Source organism: Phacochoerus africanus, chromosome 16, assembly GCF_016906955.1.
Source record: "Phacochoerus africanus isolate WHEZ1 chromosome 16, ROS_Pafr_v1, whole genome shotgun sequence".
NCBI lineage: Eukaryota > Metazoa > Chordata > Mammalia > Artiodactyla > Suidae > Phacochoerus > Phacochoerus africanus.
In genome coordinates, this window is record NC_062559.1 from 24,720,511 (window position 1) to 24,734,832 (window position 14,322).

A 14,322-nucleotide genomic window follows, 5' to 3' on the forward strand; every position below is an offset into this window, starting at 1 on the left:
CTGACAGCTGTCCATCCAAGGCCACTCACTCATCTGAGACAAAGGCAGCAAGTCCCGGATGCCAGCTGGAAAGCCTTAGGTGGGCTCACCAGCCCACCATCTCCACACACATGCACCACGTTCCGGGTAAGAAAGCTTGCCAGAGATGCACGGCTGGTTAGTGACCAGGTGAAGACTCGGGCCGACTCTAGACTCTGCCCTTTCCAGGGAACCGCACTGTTATTTCTTGGTTCGAATAGAATGACCTGAATGGGTGTCTTGTCCTGGTTCTGCTGGCAGATCTGACCCCAGCGTCATAGCAGGGATTTAATGGCGAGAGAATGATGACAGCACAAGCCTGGAGATGTCCCTTTCCATTCTGTCAGGCCTTCCTCTCCTGGCATATCCTGGGACTCTGCTATGGGGATGGAGGGCTGCAAATACGCCCTGAGGAAGGGGCAGAGAGAGAGGCACTACAAGCAACCTGAGCACAGCTTAGGTTGTTACTCTGCTATTCATTGTTACAGCAGAATCTTGATTGAAAGTCCCGAAAGTATTTTAAGTATCATATTGTCCACCACATCGGCGACGCTGTAGACAAGGAGGATGTCTCACAGTAATTCAGTGTTTGCTGTTTGCACCTTAGCTCTCAGTTCACTGGAAATGGTTGATGCATCCTGCACCCCAGCTGGCTGCATCCTAGGCTGCTCTGGCAGCAGAGCCAGGGCAGGGAGAGGGGTTCAGCCATGGACACACATATTTGTGTTTATGGTCATTCTCGTGAACATTGGCGTCTCAACCAGATGCTGTGTCTGGGTGGATTCTAACACAGAGAAAGGACATCTGAGTGTTTTCCATTGCTTTTACTCCTTTGTATCCTTATTGCTGTCTCCTGCCATGCACGTTAAGGAACATAGTAAGCTGTGATTATACAAAAACTTATTCTGAGCAAGATCTGTTTACTACACAGTACTAACTGAATTGCAGTTATCTCAAGTGTTGAGTTAATTGTAGTTACATAGTTATTTATATCCAGATAGCCAGCGAGGTAAATTGACCTTTTTTTTTTAGGATGGGTTTAGGTTTAGGGCTAGATTAGCCTATGACCCAACAAATGCCCCTCCTTTTGGAGGATGACCAGCAAATGGCTTCCATATGGGTGAGTTATAAAGGCAGAATTCCACTTGCAGCAGTGACTCTCAAAGGAAACTGCACGGGCACAGATAACCTACCAAAATATTATCATTCATGAATTTAAAAATATAGACTAACAAGAATAGCACTTTACCCTGACCTATGTTTTAAAGTATTTTTGGCCCCTCGTCTCACTTGGTTATCTCAATATTTATATTCATCTGTGAACACAGATTTTTGTGAATGAAGAGTTATAGAACACTTATGATTTATTTGACAGTTGTTTAAGTATTGCCCTGAAGGTTCCAGTCCATTGTGTTGGCTCCTCAAAAGAGCTTAAATATTTCTAGAATATGATCCTTCAGCACGTGTTGCTGTGTGTGTACACTGGGGGAGGGGAACAGAGTGATACCCCAGACACTGGATTGTCGCCAGAGCTTTTAAGATCATCTACAAAACACAGGATTGCAAACTGATCTTTTCTTGGGGGTGGCATGGGGGCAGGGGGGGGAAGCACATAATACATTCCGAAGTCAGATGCCTTGTTTTTGTTCATTTATGCTTTCTGTTGTTGTTGTAAATTATCAAATATTTACCATATTTTGAGGGTAAACGTAATGAAAAGCCTAAGACCTCAAAGGAATTAGAAAAGATATAAAGAAATCAGACAGTAAGAGACGCTCTGGCAAGAAGACTAATCAGAGGATCTTAAGTTTGGTCTGATCTGCAAAACTAGGTAGACAGATGGACAGGCAATGTGCCATATACAGTTAATTAAAAAGAAGCTGGAAGTGTACGAGCTTGGTCTCTATACTCCACCTGACCTGGCTTCAAATTATTGTCCTGTTACCCACCAACTTTATGACTTGGGGCAAATTCTTTAATCTCTCAGAACATGCTAACCTATAAAATAAAGATAATTATACCGTCTTCCTGAAAGGATTAAGTAAGATGATGTCCAAAAAGCCTTTAGAACCATACTTGGCACATAGAAACTATTACACTCCTGTTGGACATTATTATTGGTAAAACATCTAAACTCAAGTTATAAGATTTGTGTGAATTTCACTTCATTTTTGTGTGCGGTAATGATTAGTTTTTACTTTTGTAAAGCAAGAGCTTTTCATACTCACTGACTTTTCCAAACAACCCTGGAGGAGGTGAGGGCAAGTATTGCCATTGCTAATTTGCAGGTAAAGAAATGGAAATCCACCCGAGGAACTGACTTGCCCACCCTCAGTCAACCTCACCAAGTTCAAAAGCCCAGGGCTCTGGGGATAGCAGTTCCAGGGATAGCCTTCCCTGCCACTCTTGTCAACTACGTTGAACAAACACACAGCCTTGGCCTTCAAAGTATCTTCAGCCTGCCACATAGTTTGTTCTCACTATACACGATTTATTATTTGTTAGAACTTTGATAGACTAGAATGGCTAAAGGATTACAATCAAGTTTTGTATTTTCTTCTTAATTAAATTCTTTTACGTCTGCCGTCTTGTTTACACTAATTAGCAGCTTAGCTTTAGAGCCAGGATAACCCTAACCCAGATAATCATGACATTCGATTGGTGTTCTACAGATGGATGCTTTTCTAAGAAAGGTTTTTTCCTCCCTTGGTGGAGCCTCACACACTGTGGAGCCTCAGCCATCTCAAGAAGTGGTGCTCTGGGCAGGAAATTACACAGCCTTTCTTCTTCCTACCAACCCAGGGTGGGAGCACTGACACTCAGAGGGATGGCAGAAAGAGGGAGGGGACAGGTGGTAGTACTGACCTTGTGTTCTTGACATATAGCCTGCAACCCTCGATTTTCATTTTCAAAGACAGTGGTTGCTTAAATCTTTCTCTGGTCATCATTAGAACAATAAGCATTCATCACAGGTTATCAGGAATAATAATATCAGAAATACAGTTCGAAACTTTATATGTACTTAATGTAAAACATGATGAAAATTTTGAATTAATATCAAAGTCTTGCCAACCTGAAGCTGCTTTGTTTTTTTTTTGTTTGTTTGTTTTTTGGTTTTTTTTTAAGAAAATTTATATTCCATTGCATTTCATTCCCCACCATGGCTTTGTCTTCCAAGTTAACTTTTGAAAGTGCTTTGGAAATTTTTCTCAGAGACTCGAGACAATCTTGACCTAACATGACTGTTGTTTTCTTAATTTTAACCTTTCGCAGAGGTGTATTGGTTATGAACTGGAAGTGAGACATTGAAAATGTCTCTTTGCAGTACTGCATTTTTACTAGCATTTCGATCCTGCTCTGCTCAGAGTAAGGAATCTCTGCTTCTCTGCCATGGCTCTCAAAGACAGGAAGCGAGGTATATGCAGTGCAGTGGTGTTTGCTGTTTTATTTTTGTTAACCTTTACGTTATTGTCATAGACCCATTCTAGTGGAGATTTAAACAAAAAAGTATACAAATATAACATTTTCAAAGAACAACAGCTCAGTGTACCATAGAACATACCTTTTCTAACAGGCTTTCACATTCATATGTTTGTAACAGCGAAGTCAAAGTTAGAAGTATGGAGCCAGCCGTTAAAATGTTCCTCACTCTAGAGTCTGATGCTTGTACTGCACCGTGCTTTCTTCAGGCAATATTTTCTTCTATTTACCACCTGCTAATTAGTTACATATATTGAATGTTTCTATAAATATATTGAATATTATTTTGGGGATAACAGTTTTTAAGAAAATGCTCAGTATGTCAGTATTTTATAGGCCACCTTTTTTTTTCCCTTTGGTTCCTTTTATGGTTTGACTCTTTTTGCTATAATCTAAATCACATTGCAAGAAATTAAATGGAGTTTTGCAACCACAAATCTCACATATTCTTAGAAAGTTCTTGAAAGTAGATACGGACTTCTCTGAGTATACTATGATGAATCATTTTGTAAAAACTAATTTTAATTGGAAGAATCACAAAAATATCTATCACAGAAATGTGTATTTTTGACAGTTATTTAGTTAAAAATTTATAACACTGTCAAAAACTGAACAGAAAAAAGAGGAAAAGACTTGAGAGACATTTCACTAAAAGCAGTATAAGGAGTTCTCTTGTGGTGCGGTGGGTTAAGGATCCAGTTTTGTCACTGCAGCTGCTCTTGTCACTGCTGTGGCATGGGTTCGATCCTGAGGCTGGGAACTTTCACATACTTCAGGCATGGCCAAAAAAAAAAAAAGAGAGAGAGAGAGAGGACCCTGAAACATATGAAAACATGTTCAAACTCATTCAAGATTAGAAAAATGCAAGTTAAAACACAAAAGACTCTGAATAGCCAAAGCAATATTGAAAGAGAAAAACAGAACTGGAGGAATCAGGCTCCCTGACCTCAGACTATACTACAAAGCTACAGTCATCAAAACAATGTGGTACTGGCACAAAAACAGAAATAAAGATCTCATTGTAGTTTTGGTTGGCATTTGAAATATCAAACAATGGTAAGTGATGTTGAAGGCCTTTTTATATACCTGTCGCCCATTTGTTAGTCTTCTTCAGAGAAAAGTCTGTTTTTTTTTTTTTCCATCCCATGTCAATCTATTTTTTTTTGTCTTTTTGCCTTTTCTAGGGCCACTTCCCATGGCATATGGAGTTTCCCAGGCTAGGGGTCGAATCGGAGCTGTAGCCTCCAGCCTACACCAGAGCCACAGCAACGTGGGATCCGAGCCGCGTCTGCAACCTACACCACAGCTCACAGCAACGCCAGATCTTCAACCCACCGAGTAAGGCCAGGGATCAAACCCATGGTTCCTAGTCGGATTCATTAACCGCTGCGCCACAACGGGAACTCCCCATGTCCATCTTTTAATCAGTTGGGGTTTTTTGATTTGAGTTGTAGGAGCATATTATATATTTTGGATATTAACCCTTTATCAGGTATGGGCTTCTCCCATTGTATAGGTTACCTTTTCCCTTTGTTGATTATTTTCTCTACAGGACATGAGCTGTTTTTTCTTTCTCTTTACAACTGTATCTGCAGCATATGAAGTTCCTGGGCTAAGTGTCAAATCTGAGCTGCAGCTACAGGCTTATGAGGAAATCACAGCCACAGCAACACCTGATCCGAGCTGCACTGCAACCTGCATTACAGCTTGCAGCAACACCAGATCCTTAACCCACTGAGCAAGGCCAGGGATCAAACCTGAATCATCACAGACACCATGTCAGGTTCTTGACTCAGTGAGCCACCAGGAGAGCTCCACATTAGATTTTTAGTTTGATAAATTACATATTTTTGCTTCTGTTGCCTATGCTTTGGGTGTCATATCTAAGAAACCATTGCCACAGAAAAAGTTAAGCTTTTTCTTCTCTATTTCCTTCTAAGTGTTTCACAGATTCTTAAGTTTAAGTCTCTAATGCATTTTGAGTTTATTTTTGTGCATGGTGTAAATTAAGGATCCAATTTCATTCTTTTGCTTTGTGGATTTCCAGTTTTCCTAGCACATTTATTGAAGAAACTGTCCTTTCCTCATTGTGTATTCTTGGTACCCTCATTGAAGATTAGTTGACCATGTGTGTGTGAGTTTATTCCTGGGATCTCTATTCTGTTTCATTGGGCTATGTATCTGTTTTTATGTCAGTGCCAGATTTATCTAATTACCACAGCTTAGCAGTATACTTTTTTTGTTATCAGAAAGTGTGATGCCTCCAGCTTTGTTCTTCTTTCTCAAGACTTCTTTAGCTATCTGGGGGGTCTTTTGTGATTCCATATGAATTTGGAATTTGAGTTGTTTATTTCTATTCCTATAAAAATTCAGTGGGATTCTGTTAGGGATTGTATTGAGTCTGTAAATCATTTGGGTAGTAAGGACATTTTACCAATATGAATCCTTCCAATCCATGAACACCAGATATCTGTCCCTTTATTTGTGACTACTTTAATTTCTTTTGTCAGTGTTTTATACTTCACAGTTTACAAGTCTTTCACCTGCTTGGTTTTATTTATTTCTAAAAATTTTTACTTTCTCTTTTATATCATTGTAAATAAGATTATTTCTTGATTTCTTTTTCAGGTGGTTCATCATTAGTATATAGAAATACAACTGATTTTTGGATGTTGATTTTATATCCTGCATCTTTGCTAAATATATTCATGAGTTCCAACAGTTTTTTTATAGAATATTCAGTTTTTTCTACTTATCAGATTATATCATTTGCAAAGATAATTTTACCTTTCTAATTTTGATGCTTATTATTTCTTTTGCTTACCTGATTGCTCTAGCACAGATTTCTATTAACATGTTGAGAAAAAAAAAATGGTGAGAGTGGGCATTCTTGCTGTATTCTGGATCTTAAAGGAAAGTTTTTTACCGTAGGGTGTAAGATTAGCTATGGGCCCTTCATATACAGTCTTTTTCATGTTAAGTTCCTTCTGTATCTAATTTGTGAGAAGTTTTATCATGAAAGGCTTTTGAATTTTGTCAGATCCTTTCTCTGCATATACTGAGATGACCATGTGATTTTTATCATTTTCTCTGTTAATTTGATCTATTACATTGATTTGTGTGTGTCAAATCAACTTTACATCCTACGGATAAATCCCACTTTGTCATAGTACATGGTCATTTTAATATGCTGTTGAAATTTATGTGCTAATATTTTTTTTGAGGATTTTTTCATCCGTGTCCGTCAGGGATATTGGCCTGTGTTTTTCTCTTCATGTGGTGTCTTTTTTCTGCTTTTGATATCAGGGTGATAACACTCCTCATAAGATATGTTTGGTAATTTCCCTCCCGTTCTGTTTTTTGGAGGCAGCTTGGTGATAAAATTCACCTATGAAACCATCTGTTCCTAGGCTTTTCTTGTTGAAAGGTTGTTAACTGATTCAAATTCCTTATTTGTTTTGAGTTTGTTTAACTTTTCTTGTTCTTCTTAATTCAGTGTTGACAGGTTATGTGTGTCTAGGAATTTATCCATTTCTTCTAGGTTGTCCAACTTGTCATATAATTGTTCATAATAGTCTCTTATGGTCTTTTTATTTCTCTGGCATCAGTTGTAATGTCTCCCTTCCATTTATGATTTTATTAGCATCTTCTTTGTTTTCTTCTTTGTTAATCTAACGAAAGATTTGTTAAGGTAAGTATTCATTGCTATAAAATTCCTTCCTAGTACCGCCCTCGCTGCATCCCATAAGTTTTGGTATGTTATAGTTTTTATTTGTCTCAAGATATTTTCTATTTTGATTTATTTGAGTGAATGTGTGTTCAAGAGTGTCTTGTTTAATCTCCATGTATTTGTGAAAATTTTCTCTTTTCTGTTTCTTATTCATTTCTGTTTCTTATTCATTTTCCTACTGTTGGAAAAGATACTGGGGATGATTTCAATCTTCTTAAATTTATAAGAATTTTTTGTGACCAAACATAAAGAAGAATGTTCCATGTGTACTTGACAAGAATATGTAGTGTACTCCCATTGTGTGGAATGATCTGTGTATGTCTGTTGGGCTGATTTGGTGTTGTTCAAGGCCACTGTTTGCTAATTGATTTCCCGTCTGAATAATCTCTCTATTTTTCAAAGTGCAGTATTGAAGTCTCCTTTTGTAAGTCATCTATTTCTCCCTTCACAGTCAGTGTTTGCTTTATGTATTTAGGTGCTCTGATGTTTGATGCTTATGTATTCCTCATTGTTCTAGCTTTCTGGCAAATTGACCCTTTCCCATTATATAGCCTTCTTTGTTTCTGTGGCAGTTTTTGACCTTTAATGTATTTTTTCTAAGTGTAGTCACCCCTACTTGCTTTCAGTTACCATTTGCATAGAATGATAACTTTGTCCATCTTTTTCCATCCCTTCACCTTCAGCCTGTGTGTGGCCTTCATTTTAAAGTGAGTCTCTCATAGGCAGCAAGCATATAGTTGTATCTTGTTTACCCTTTTAGCCACTATCTTTTGATCCAAGAGTTTAATCCATTTACATTTAAAGTAACTATTAATGGGCAAAGACACACCTCTCAACTGGACTCCAGAGTTTTTAACCAGGTAAACTTATGATAACTCCAATCACATGCAAAAACCCTGCACTTTTACTTTCTCCGCACACGCTTTGTTATTGATGTCAAATATTACCTCTTCTATACTCTATGTCCATGAACGAACTTCTGCTGATAAATCTGCTGGCCGTTAGCCTTTTGGGAGGTTCCTTGTGTCTGATGAGTCCCTCTTGCAGCTTTCAAAGTCCTCTCTTTGTTTTTGACTTTTGACATTTTAATTATGATGTGTCTCAGGACAGAGCTCTTTAGGCCAATCCATTTGGGGTCCTTTGGGTTTCACGAATGTGTATGTTCATTTATCACCCCAGATTAGGGACATAAGTCATTCTTTCTTTTTTTTTTTAAGATTTTTATTTTTTCTATTATAGTTGATTTGCAATGTTATGTCAGTTTCTGCTGTACAGGGGCAAAAAGCTTATTTATGGAAATTTTATAAATGCATGTATTTAAATAGTAAACAAATTTGGCATTGATAAATAAAATATAAAATCTAAAGTTGACTTAAAATGTAAAATGATATTGCTTTTTAATACAGTTTTAATTTAAATGGTTTGAAAAATATATAAAACAAGACTAAAAGAAAATTTCCTTATAGCTCATAATTTAAACATAACTGCTACAAATGTTTGTATTTATTTCCAATATTTTTCCCTGACTAGAGATATTAAAACATTTTATACCATATTCTACAATGTTGCTCTACAATTTCACTTCTAAGAACACGTTTTCAGGCGGCACAGCATTTGTGTATCTTTCAACAGGTAATCTCTGTTTACATTATTTCTTTATTTCTTCGCAGGCATTTGCCTGGTGGCCTGATTTATTGGCAGAGCATGCAGAGAAATTTTGGGCTTTATTCACAGTGGATATGGATACTGCACTAGAGGCTCAACCCCAAGACTCCTGGGACAGTTTTCCTCTTTTCCAACTACTTAATAATTTCCTCAGAAATGACGGTAAGCATGTGCATTTTCTTTTGTATTATAGGAAACGGGGGAAGGGACGGAACGCTGTGTGCCTGAGCGTCTATTTACAGAGCGCTAGCACTCACCTGGCAGGATCAAGACGGGTGACAGTCACCTTTGCTCAGCCTTCCAAGGTATATCCAGCCAGGGTCTGGGGGGGTACCAGCAACACTCTCGCATTGTTCCGCTGGCCTCCAAAGTGGCTGTCATTCCCACCCACCCTGCCTTCCTCAAGCCCTGATGACATAGGCACCTTCTCATGGTACCTCGTGAATCAGAAAATCTTCCGAGATTAACATTTCTGAAGTACTCGAGAATATGAACATTCTGAAAGAAACGTTAGAAATGTGTTATTCTAGACACCGAGCTATGTTAAGGCTTCTGCTAATAGGCAGTGTGCTAATGCTGTTTGTCTGAAGGGATTCGATTCTACAGATGATAGCGACATTGCCCTGTGGTACACTTGCTCTCTCAGTATTTAGAAATTAAAGAGAATCAGAGGTTCTCTGCTGAGACATTTTTTCCAATGCAGTGATAACTTTCATAATTATTCGGGCAGATGGTCTTCTGGCAGCCAGTAGAAACCTAGTTTTTCATCAGGATTTTGTGGAGGCATTTCTTCGTGCACAGATTCCTGTGGGCCTTTCCCATGATGATTCTCTTTAACCTTTCCCTTCAATCCAAGTTTGGTCTCTACTGAAGGCCTTTACTTCAACTCGCAGAGGTCTTGGGGTCATTAACCCCCTATTCTTAGTGTTACTCTCATCATAAACCAGGTTGAATTCTGCTTCCTCCTAACCTCTGGTTCTGACTTGTCCTACTTGATCCGTGGAACGGCCTTCTTCTGTTGCATACGGTTTCTCGCAGCCATTATTCCCCATCATTTAGCTCTTCCTCGTGTCATACCCATTATCATTCTTATCACATTTCTCTGAAGAGACATCACTCCATCTTTCAGTATTGCTCTGGAGCGTGATGCTGAGAACACAGCGCCCACGGCATGACCTGAGGAACCTAGACCCCGCGGAGAGCTGCCTGCCCTCTGCCCCGTCTTCCTGCAGTGAAGGGCTGCCAGCTCTCCCAGGAACTTAGTTACCCAATACAGTTCACACTTGCTGTATTTTAAAACGACAGGTCTTTTTGCTTCTCTCTTACCAGGATATCACTACTCTATAGTTCTAGGTTTCAACCTCAGTCCTTTTTTCAACATTTATCTTTGTTTTTTTTTTTTAAATTTTTGGCTTTGTTCATCATGGTGGTCCATCATTTCTTACCTTCCTTTGGTTATTCATCCCTTTGGATCTGTGATCAAACTACAACTGTTCGCCTGAGAAAAGCATCCACATAAATATGAAATTGTGCGTCATAGTGACTCCTCCCCATGTCCGGATTTTGTACACCAAGTGAAGAACCTGTTATAGTAAGAGAGGCATCATGTTATACTAATTAATAATATGGGCCTCGGGGATAAACATCTGTCTCTGCCACTTGCTACTTGACCTTTGACAGTAGCTTTACCTTGATCAACTTTAGGTTCTTCATCTATAAAAGAGAGAAATAATAGTGCCTACAGTGTCACTGGCAGTGAAGATGAAAGAAGGTGATAGCTCATATATGTGATGCTAAATAAATATTATAGATATTGATCTGTTAACATTTAAATCTTGATTCTTTTCGCCACCCTGTTCATCCTCTTACCCAACTTCACTTCTATGAGATGATGTTAGAAAGCCAAAAATACTAAACTTTAATTCCTACTTCAGACTCAACAGCAGCATCTGCTCTCAGGAGTTGCTACACCCACAGTATCTGTATGTGGACACTGATTCTGCAAATTATCGTCAGTGAGATTTTAAGTTCCAGTTTGGTTCCTTCTTGCAGCTAACAGACTTCAAAAGACCTTCTTCCTTTCCTAGTCTCTTATCACCATTTTTTTCTGCTAAAGAATTACAAGTCAGGGGTTTTTTTAAATCTTTTATTTATGTATATATTTTTCTACTGTACAGCATGGTGGCCCAGTTACATGTATACATTCGTTTTACTCACATTACATGTTCCATCAAACTCCTGGAAGAGAACATAAGCAAAACATTCTCTGACATCAACCTTACAAATGTTTTCTCAGGTCAGTCTCCCAAAGCAACAGAAACAAAAGCAAAAATAAACTAGTGGGACCTAATCAAACTGACAAGCTTTTGCACAGCAAAGGAAACCAAAAAGAAAACAAAAAGACAACTTACAGAATGGGAGAAAATAGTTTCAAATGATGCAGCTGACAAGGGCCTAATCTCTAAAATATACAAACAATTTATACAACTCACCAGCAAAAAAGCTAACAACCCAATTGAAAAATGGGCAAAAGACCTGAATAGACATTTCTCCAGGGAAGATATACAGATGGCCAACAAGCACTTGAAACAATGCTCAATATCACTAAGTATTAGAGAAATACAAGTCAGGTTTAATATTGTCTTAAGAAGAGTGTGTAACGGTAAACCCGCTGTGAAAAACAAATATGTACATTGTACTTTAGGTCCCTAAAGAGAAAAAATATAGGATTATTTCTAATACTGCTTTTCTCTACTTCGTGAAAACTCGAGAATTGACTATATGTAGATTTATTTGGGGGGTTATTCAAAGATAATGGTATTTATTAATGATCACCATCAAAGAGTCAAAATGATGACTCATTTAACTTATTCAATATATTAGAATTTATTATAAACAAAAACATTTTCTAGTTTTCTTAGAAATTTGGGGGCAACCTCTACTGCAATTCCAACTAATTAACATCTCTTAAAATTTATTTTTAAAAGCTCTTACATTGCAAGTGTAATTTTATGAGAGTTATATCAAAAATAACACTAAGATTTCCTGTTATGGCTCAGCAGAAACAAACCCGACTAGTAACCAAGAGGATGCAGGTTTGCTCACTGGCCTCATGCAGTGGATTAAGGACCCGGCAATGCTGTGAGCCCAGGTGTAGGTTGCAGGCTTGACTTGGATCCCGTGTTGTTGTGACTGTTGTAGGCCAGTAGCTGCAGCTCCGATTCAACCCCTAGCCCAGGAACTTCCATATGCTGCACCTGCAGACCTAAAGAAAAAATTATAATAACACTAAAATAAAATAACAGAAGTGTGATTTTTTGGGAATATTTAATTCAAAAGAATGACATATCCCTCCCCTGTCTTAAAAGCATTTCTACTTCCATTGGCTATATTATATGGATAAAGTATTATGTTATATCATCTTGTTATATATTACTTAAAAACACAGAAGCATTTACTGATGATATCCTTTGAGGGCTGTCACTCTGGGGGGTAAATCTAGACCTAGGTGTTGATTTTGCAGTGATTAACTTATTTTGGAAAACATCAGTTATATCAGAGAAAAACAGCCCCTTTATGGAGTGAGGTAAATAGAAATGTTGCCTGGTGCCATGATTTCCTTTTGGTTGGGAGTTTGGTGTGGTCTGGGGAATTGAAATAGAATGCAGTAACTTTCAACTCGAACTCACAAGTTCCTCTCCAATGCCAAGACCACTTACTGATATCTCAGTAGATGGTAAGACATACATGTTTTTGCCATTAATATTATATGTGATAGGAATGAAGACTATTATTGATAAGTCTGGGTTTTATTAAATTCCTGAAATAGTCAGGTGATGATTTAATGAATTCAATTCAAATGCTAAATTTCAACGTATAAGCTGCCCCTAAACTGTCCTTTTGGGAAGCTCATGGGACAATATAAAACTTCCTGTTCTTTTTCCACCACCACCCCTTCTACAAAAGATTCTTACATCACTGCCATGGCATGACAGTTTTTGTCATTTTGACCCAATTAGAGTTATAGTACAAACCCTAATTAATTTAAACTTTAACTAGCCAGAGGTAAAATAGGAACAGATTGCTCTGAAATGTCCAATCTTGTTAAGGAAGATAATTTGCTGAATAACAGTGCTTGTTGTTACCCACAAGTGGTATACCACTAATTATGTAGAGATTTTAAATAGTTGTGATTTATTACTAATAATGTCACATACTAATGTCTGCTGTTCCAAAATAAAAATTACTAACACTAATAGAGATATTAGTTAGAATTTGTACTTTATTTGCGTCTGGAAAGCTTTAGAGCCAAGTGGTGGGTTTGGTTTTTCAGTGAATAATTTAGATGTTCCCCCTGGATGTTTACCATCTTTCTTCTGTTAAAATATTTATACTTCAATATTTAAAAATAGGTGCTTATCTTTGGGGGAGTAGACAGGACCTTAGACAAGCATCTTCATTTTCCAGCTGAAGAAACTAAACCCCAAAGAGGGGAGGTGCCTGGGCGGGGCCTTCTGCAGGAAACCAGGCCAACACAAACCTCATCACTTGGTCTTCAGTGTGCCTCCATCGCCAATGGCAAAAGCAGGTTCTGGAGGGCATTTATAAAATAAATTTTTTTTTTTTTGGTTTCTGTCTTTTTAGGGCTGTACCCATGGCATATGAAGGTTCCCAGGCTGGGGGTCCAATTGGAGCTGTAGCTGCCAGCCTACACCACAGCCACAGCAACTCGGGACCTGAGCCTACACCATAGCTCACAGCAATGCTGGATCCTTAACCCACTGAGCAAGGCCAGGGATCAAACCCACATCCTCATGGATACTAGTTGGGTTCATTAACCACTGAGCCAGGACAGGAACTCCAAAATAATATTTTTAAAGAAGATAGGATGGAGTTCCTGTTGCGGCTCAGTGGGTTAAGAATATAGGAGTTCCCATCGTGGCACAGTGGTTGACGAATCCGACTAGGAACCATGAGGTTGCGGGTTCGGTCCCTGCCCTTGCTCAGTGGGTTGATGATCCGGCGTTGCCGTGAGCTGTGGTGTAGGTTGCAGACGCGGCTCGGATCCCGCGTTGCTGTGGCTCTGGTGTAGGCCGGTGGCTACAGCTCCGATTGGACCCCTAGCCTAGGAACCTCCATATGCCGCGGGAGCAGCCCAAGAAATAGCAAAAAAGACAAAAAAAAAAAAAGAATATGACTAGTATCCATGAGGATGCGGGTTAGATAACTGGCCTAGCTCAGTGGGTTACGAATCTGGCATTGCCAAAAGCTGCGATGGAGGTCACAGATGTGCCTCGGATCCAGTGTTGCTGTGGTGTAGGCTGCAGCTGCAGCCCGGATTCATCCCCTAGCCTGGGAACTTCCATATACCTCAGGTGTGGCCCTAATGAGAAAAAAAAAAAGGCGGGGGGGGGGGGTAAGAGATTCCT

General features: G+C 38.8%; 1 protein-coding gene across 4 annotated transcripts in view; it reads left to right on the plus strand.

The window, feature by feature from the left end:
• CADPS2 (calcium dependent secretion activator 2) overlaps positions 1–14,322 on the plus strand; it is a 492,759-nt gene that overhangs the window by 398,874 nt on the left and 79,563 nt on the right. For all 4 annotated transcript variants that reach the window (XM_047763023.1, XM_047763025.1, XM_047763026.1 and 1 more), the window contains one exon: positions 8,899–9,055. In XM_047763023.1, the coding sequence (XP_047618979.1) occupies positions 8,899–9,055 (157 nt within the window). The remainder of the gene's footprint in view (positions 1–8,898; positions 9,056–14,322) is intronic.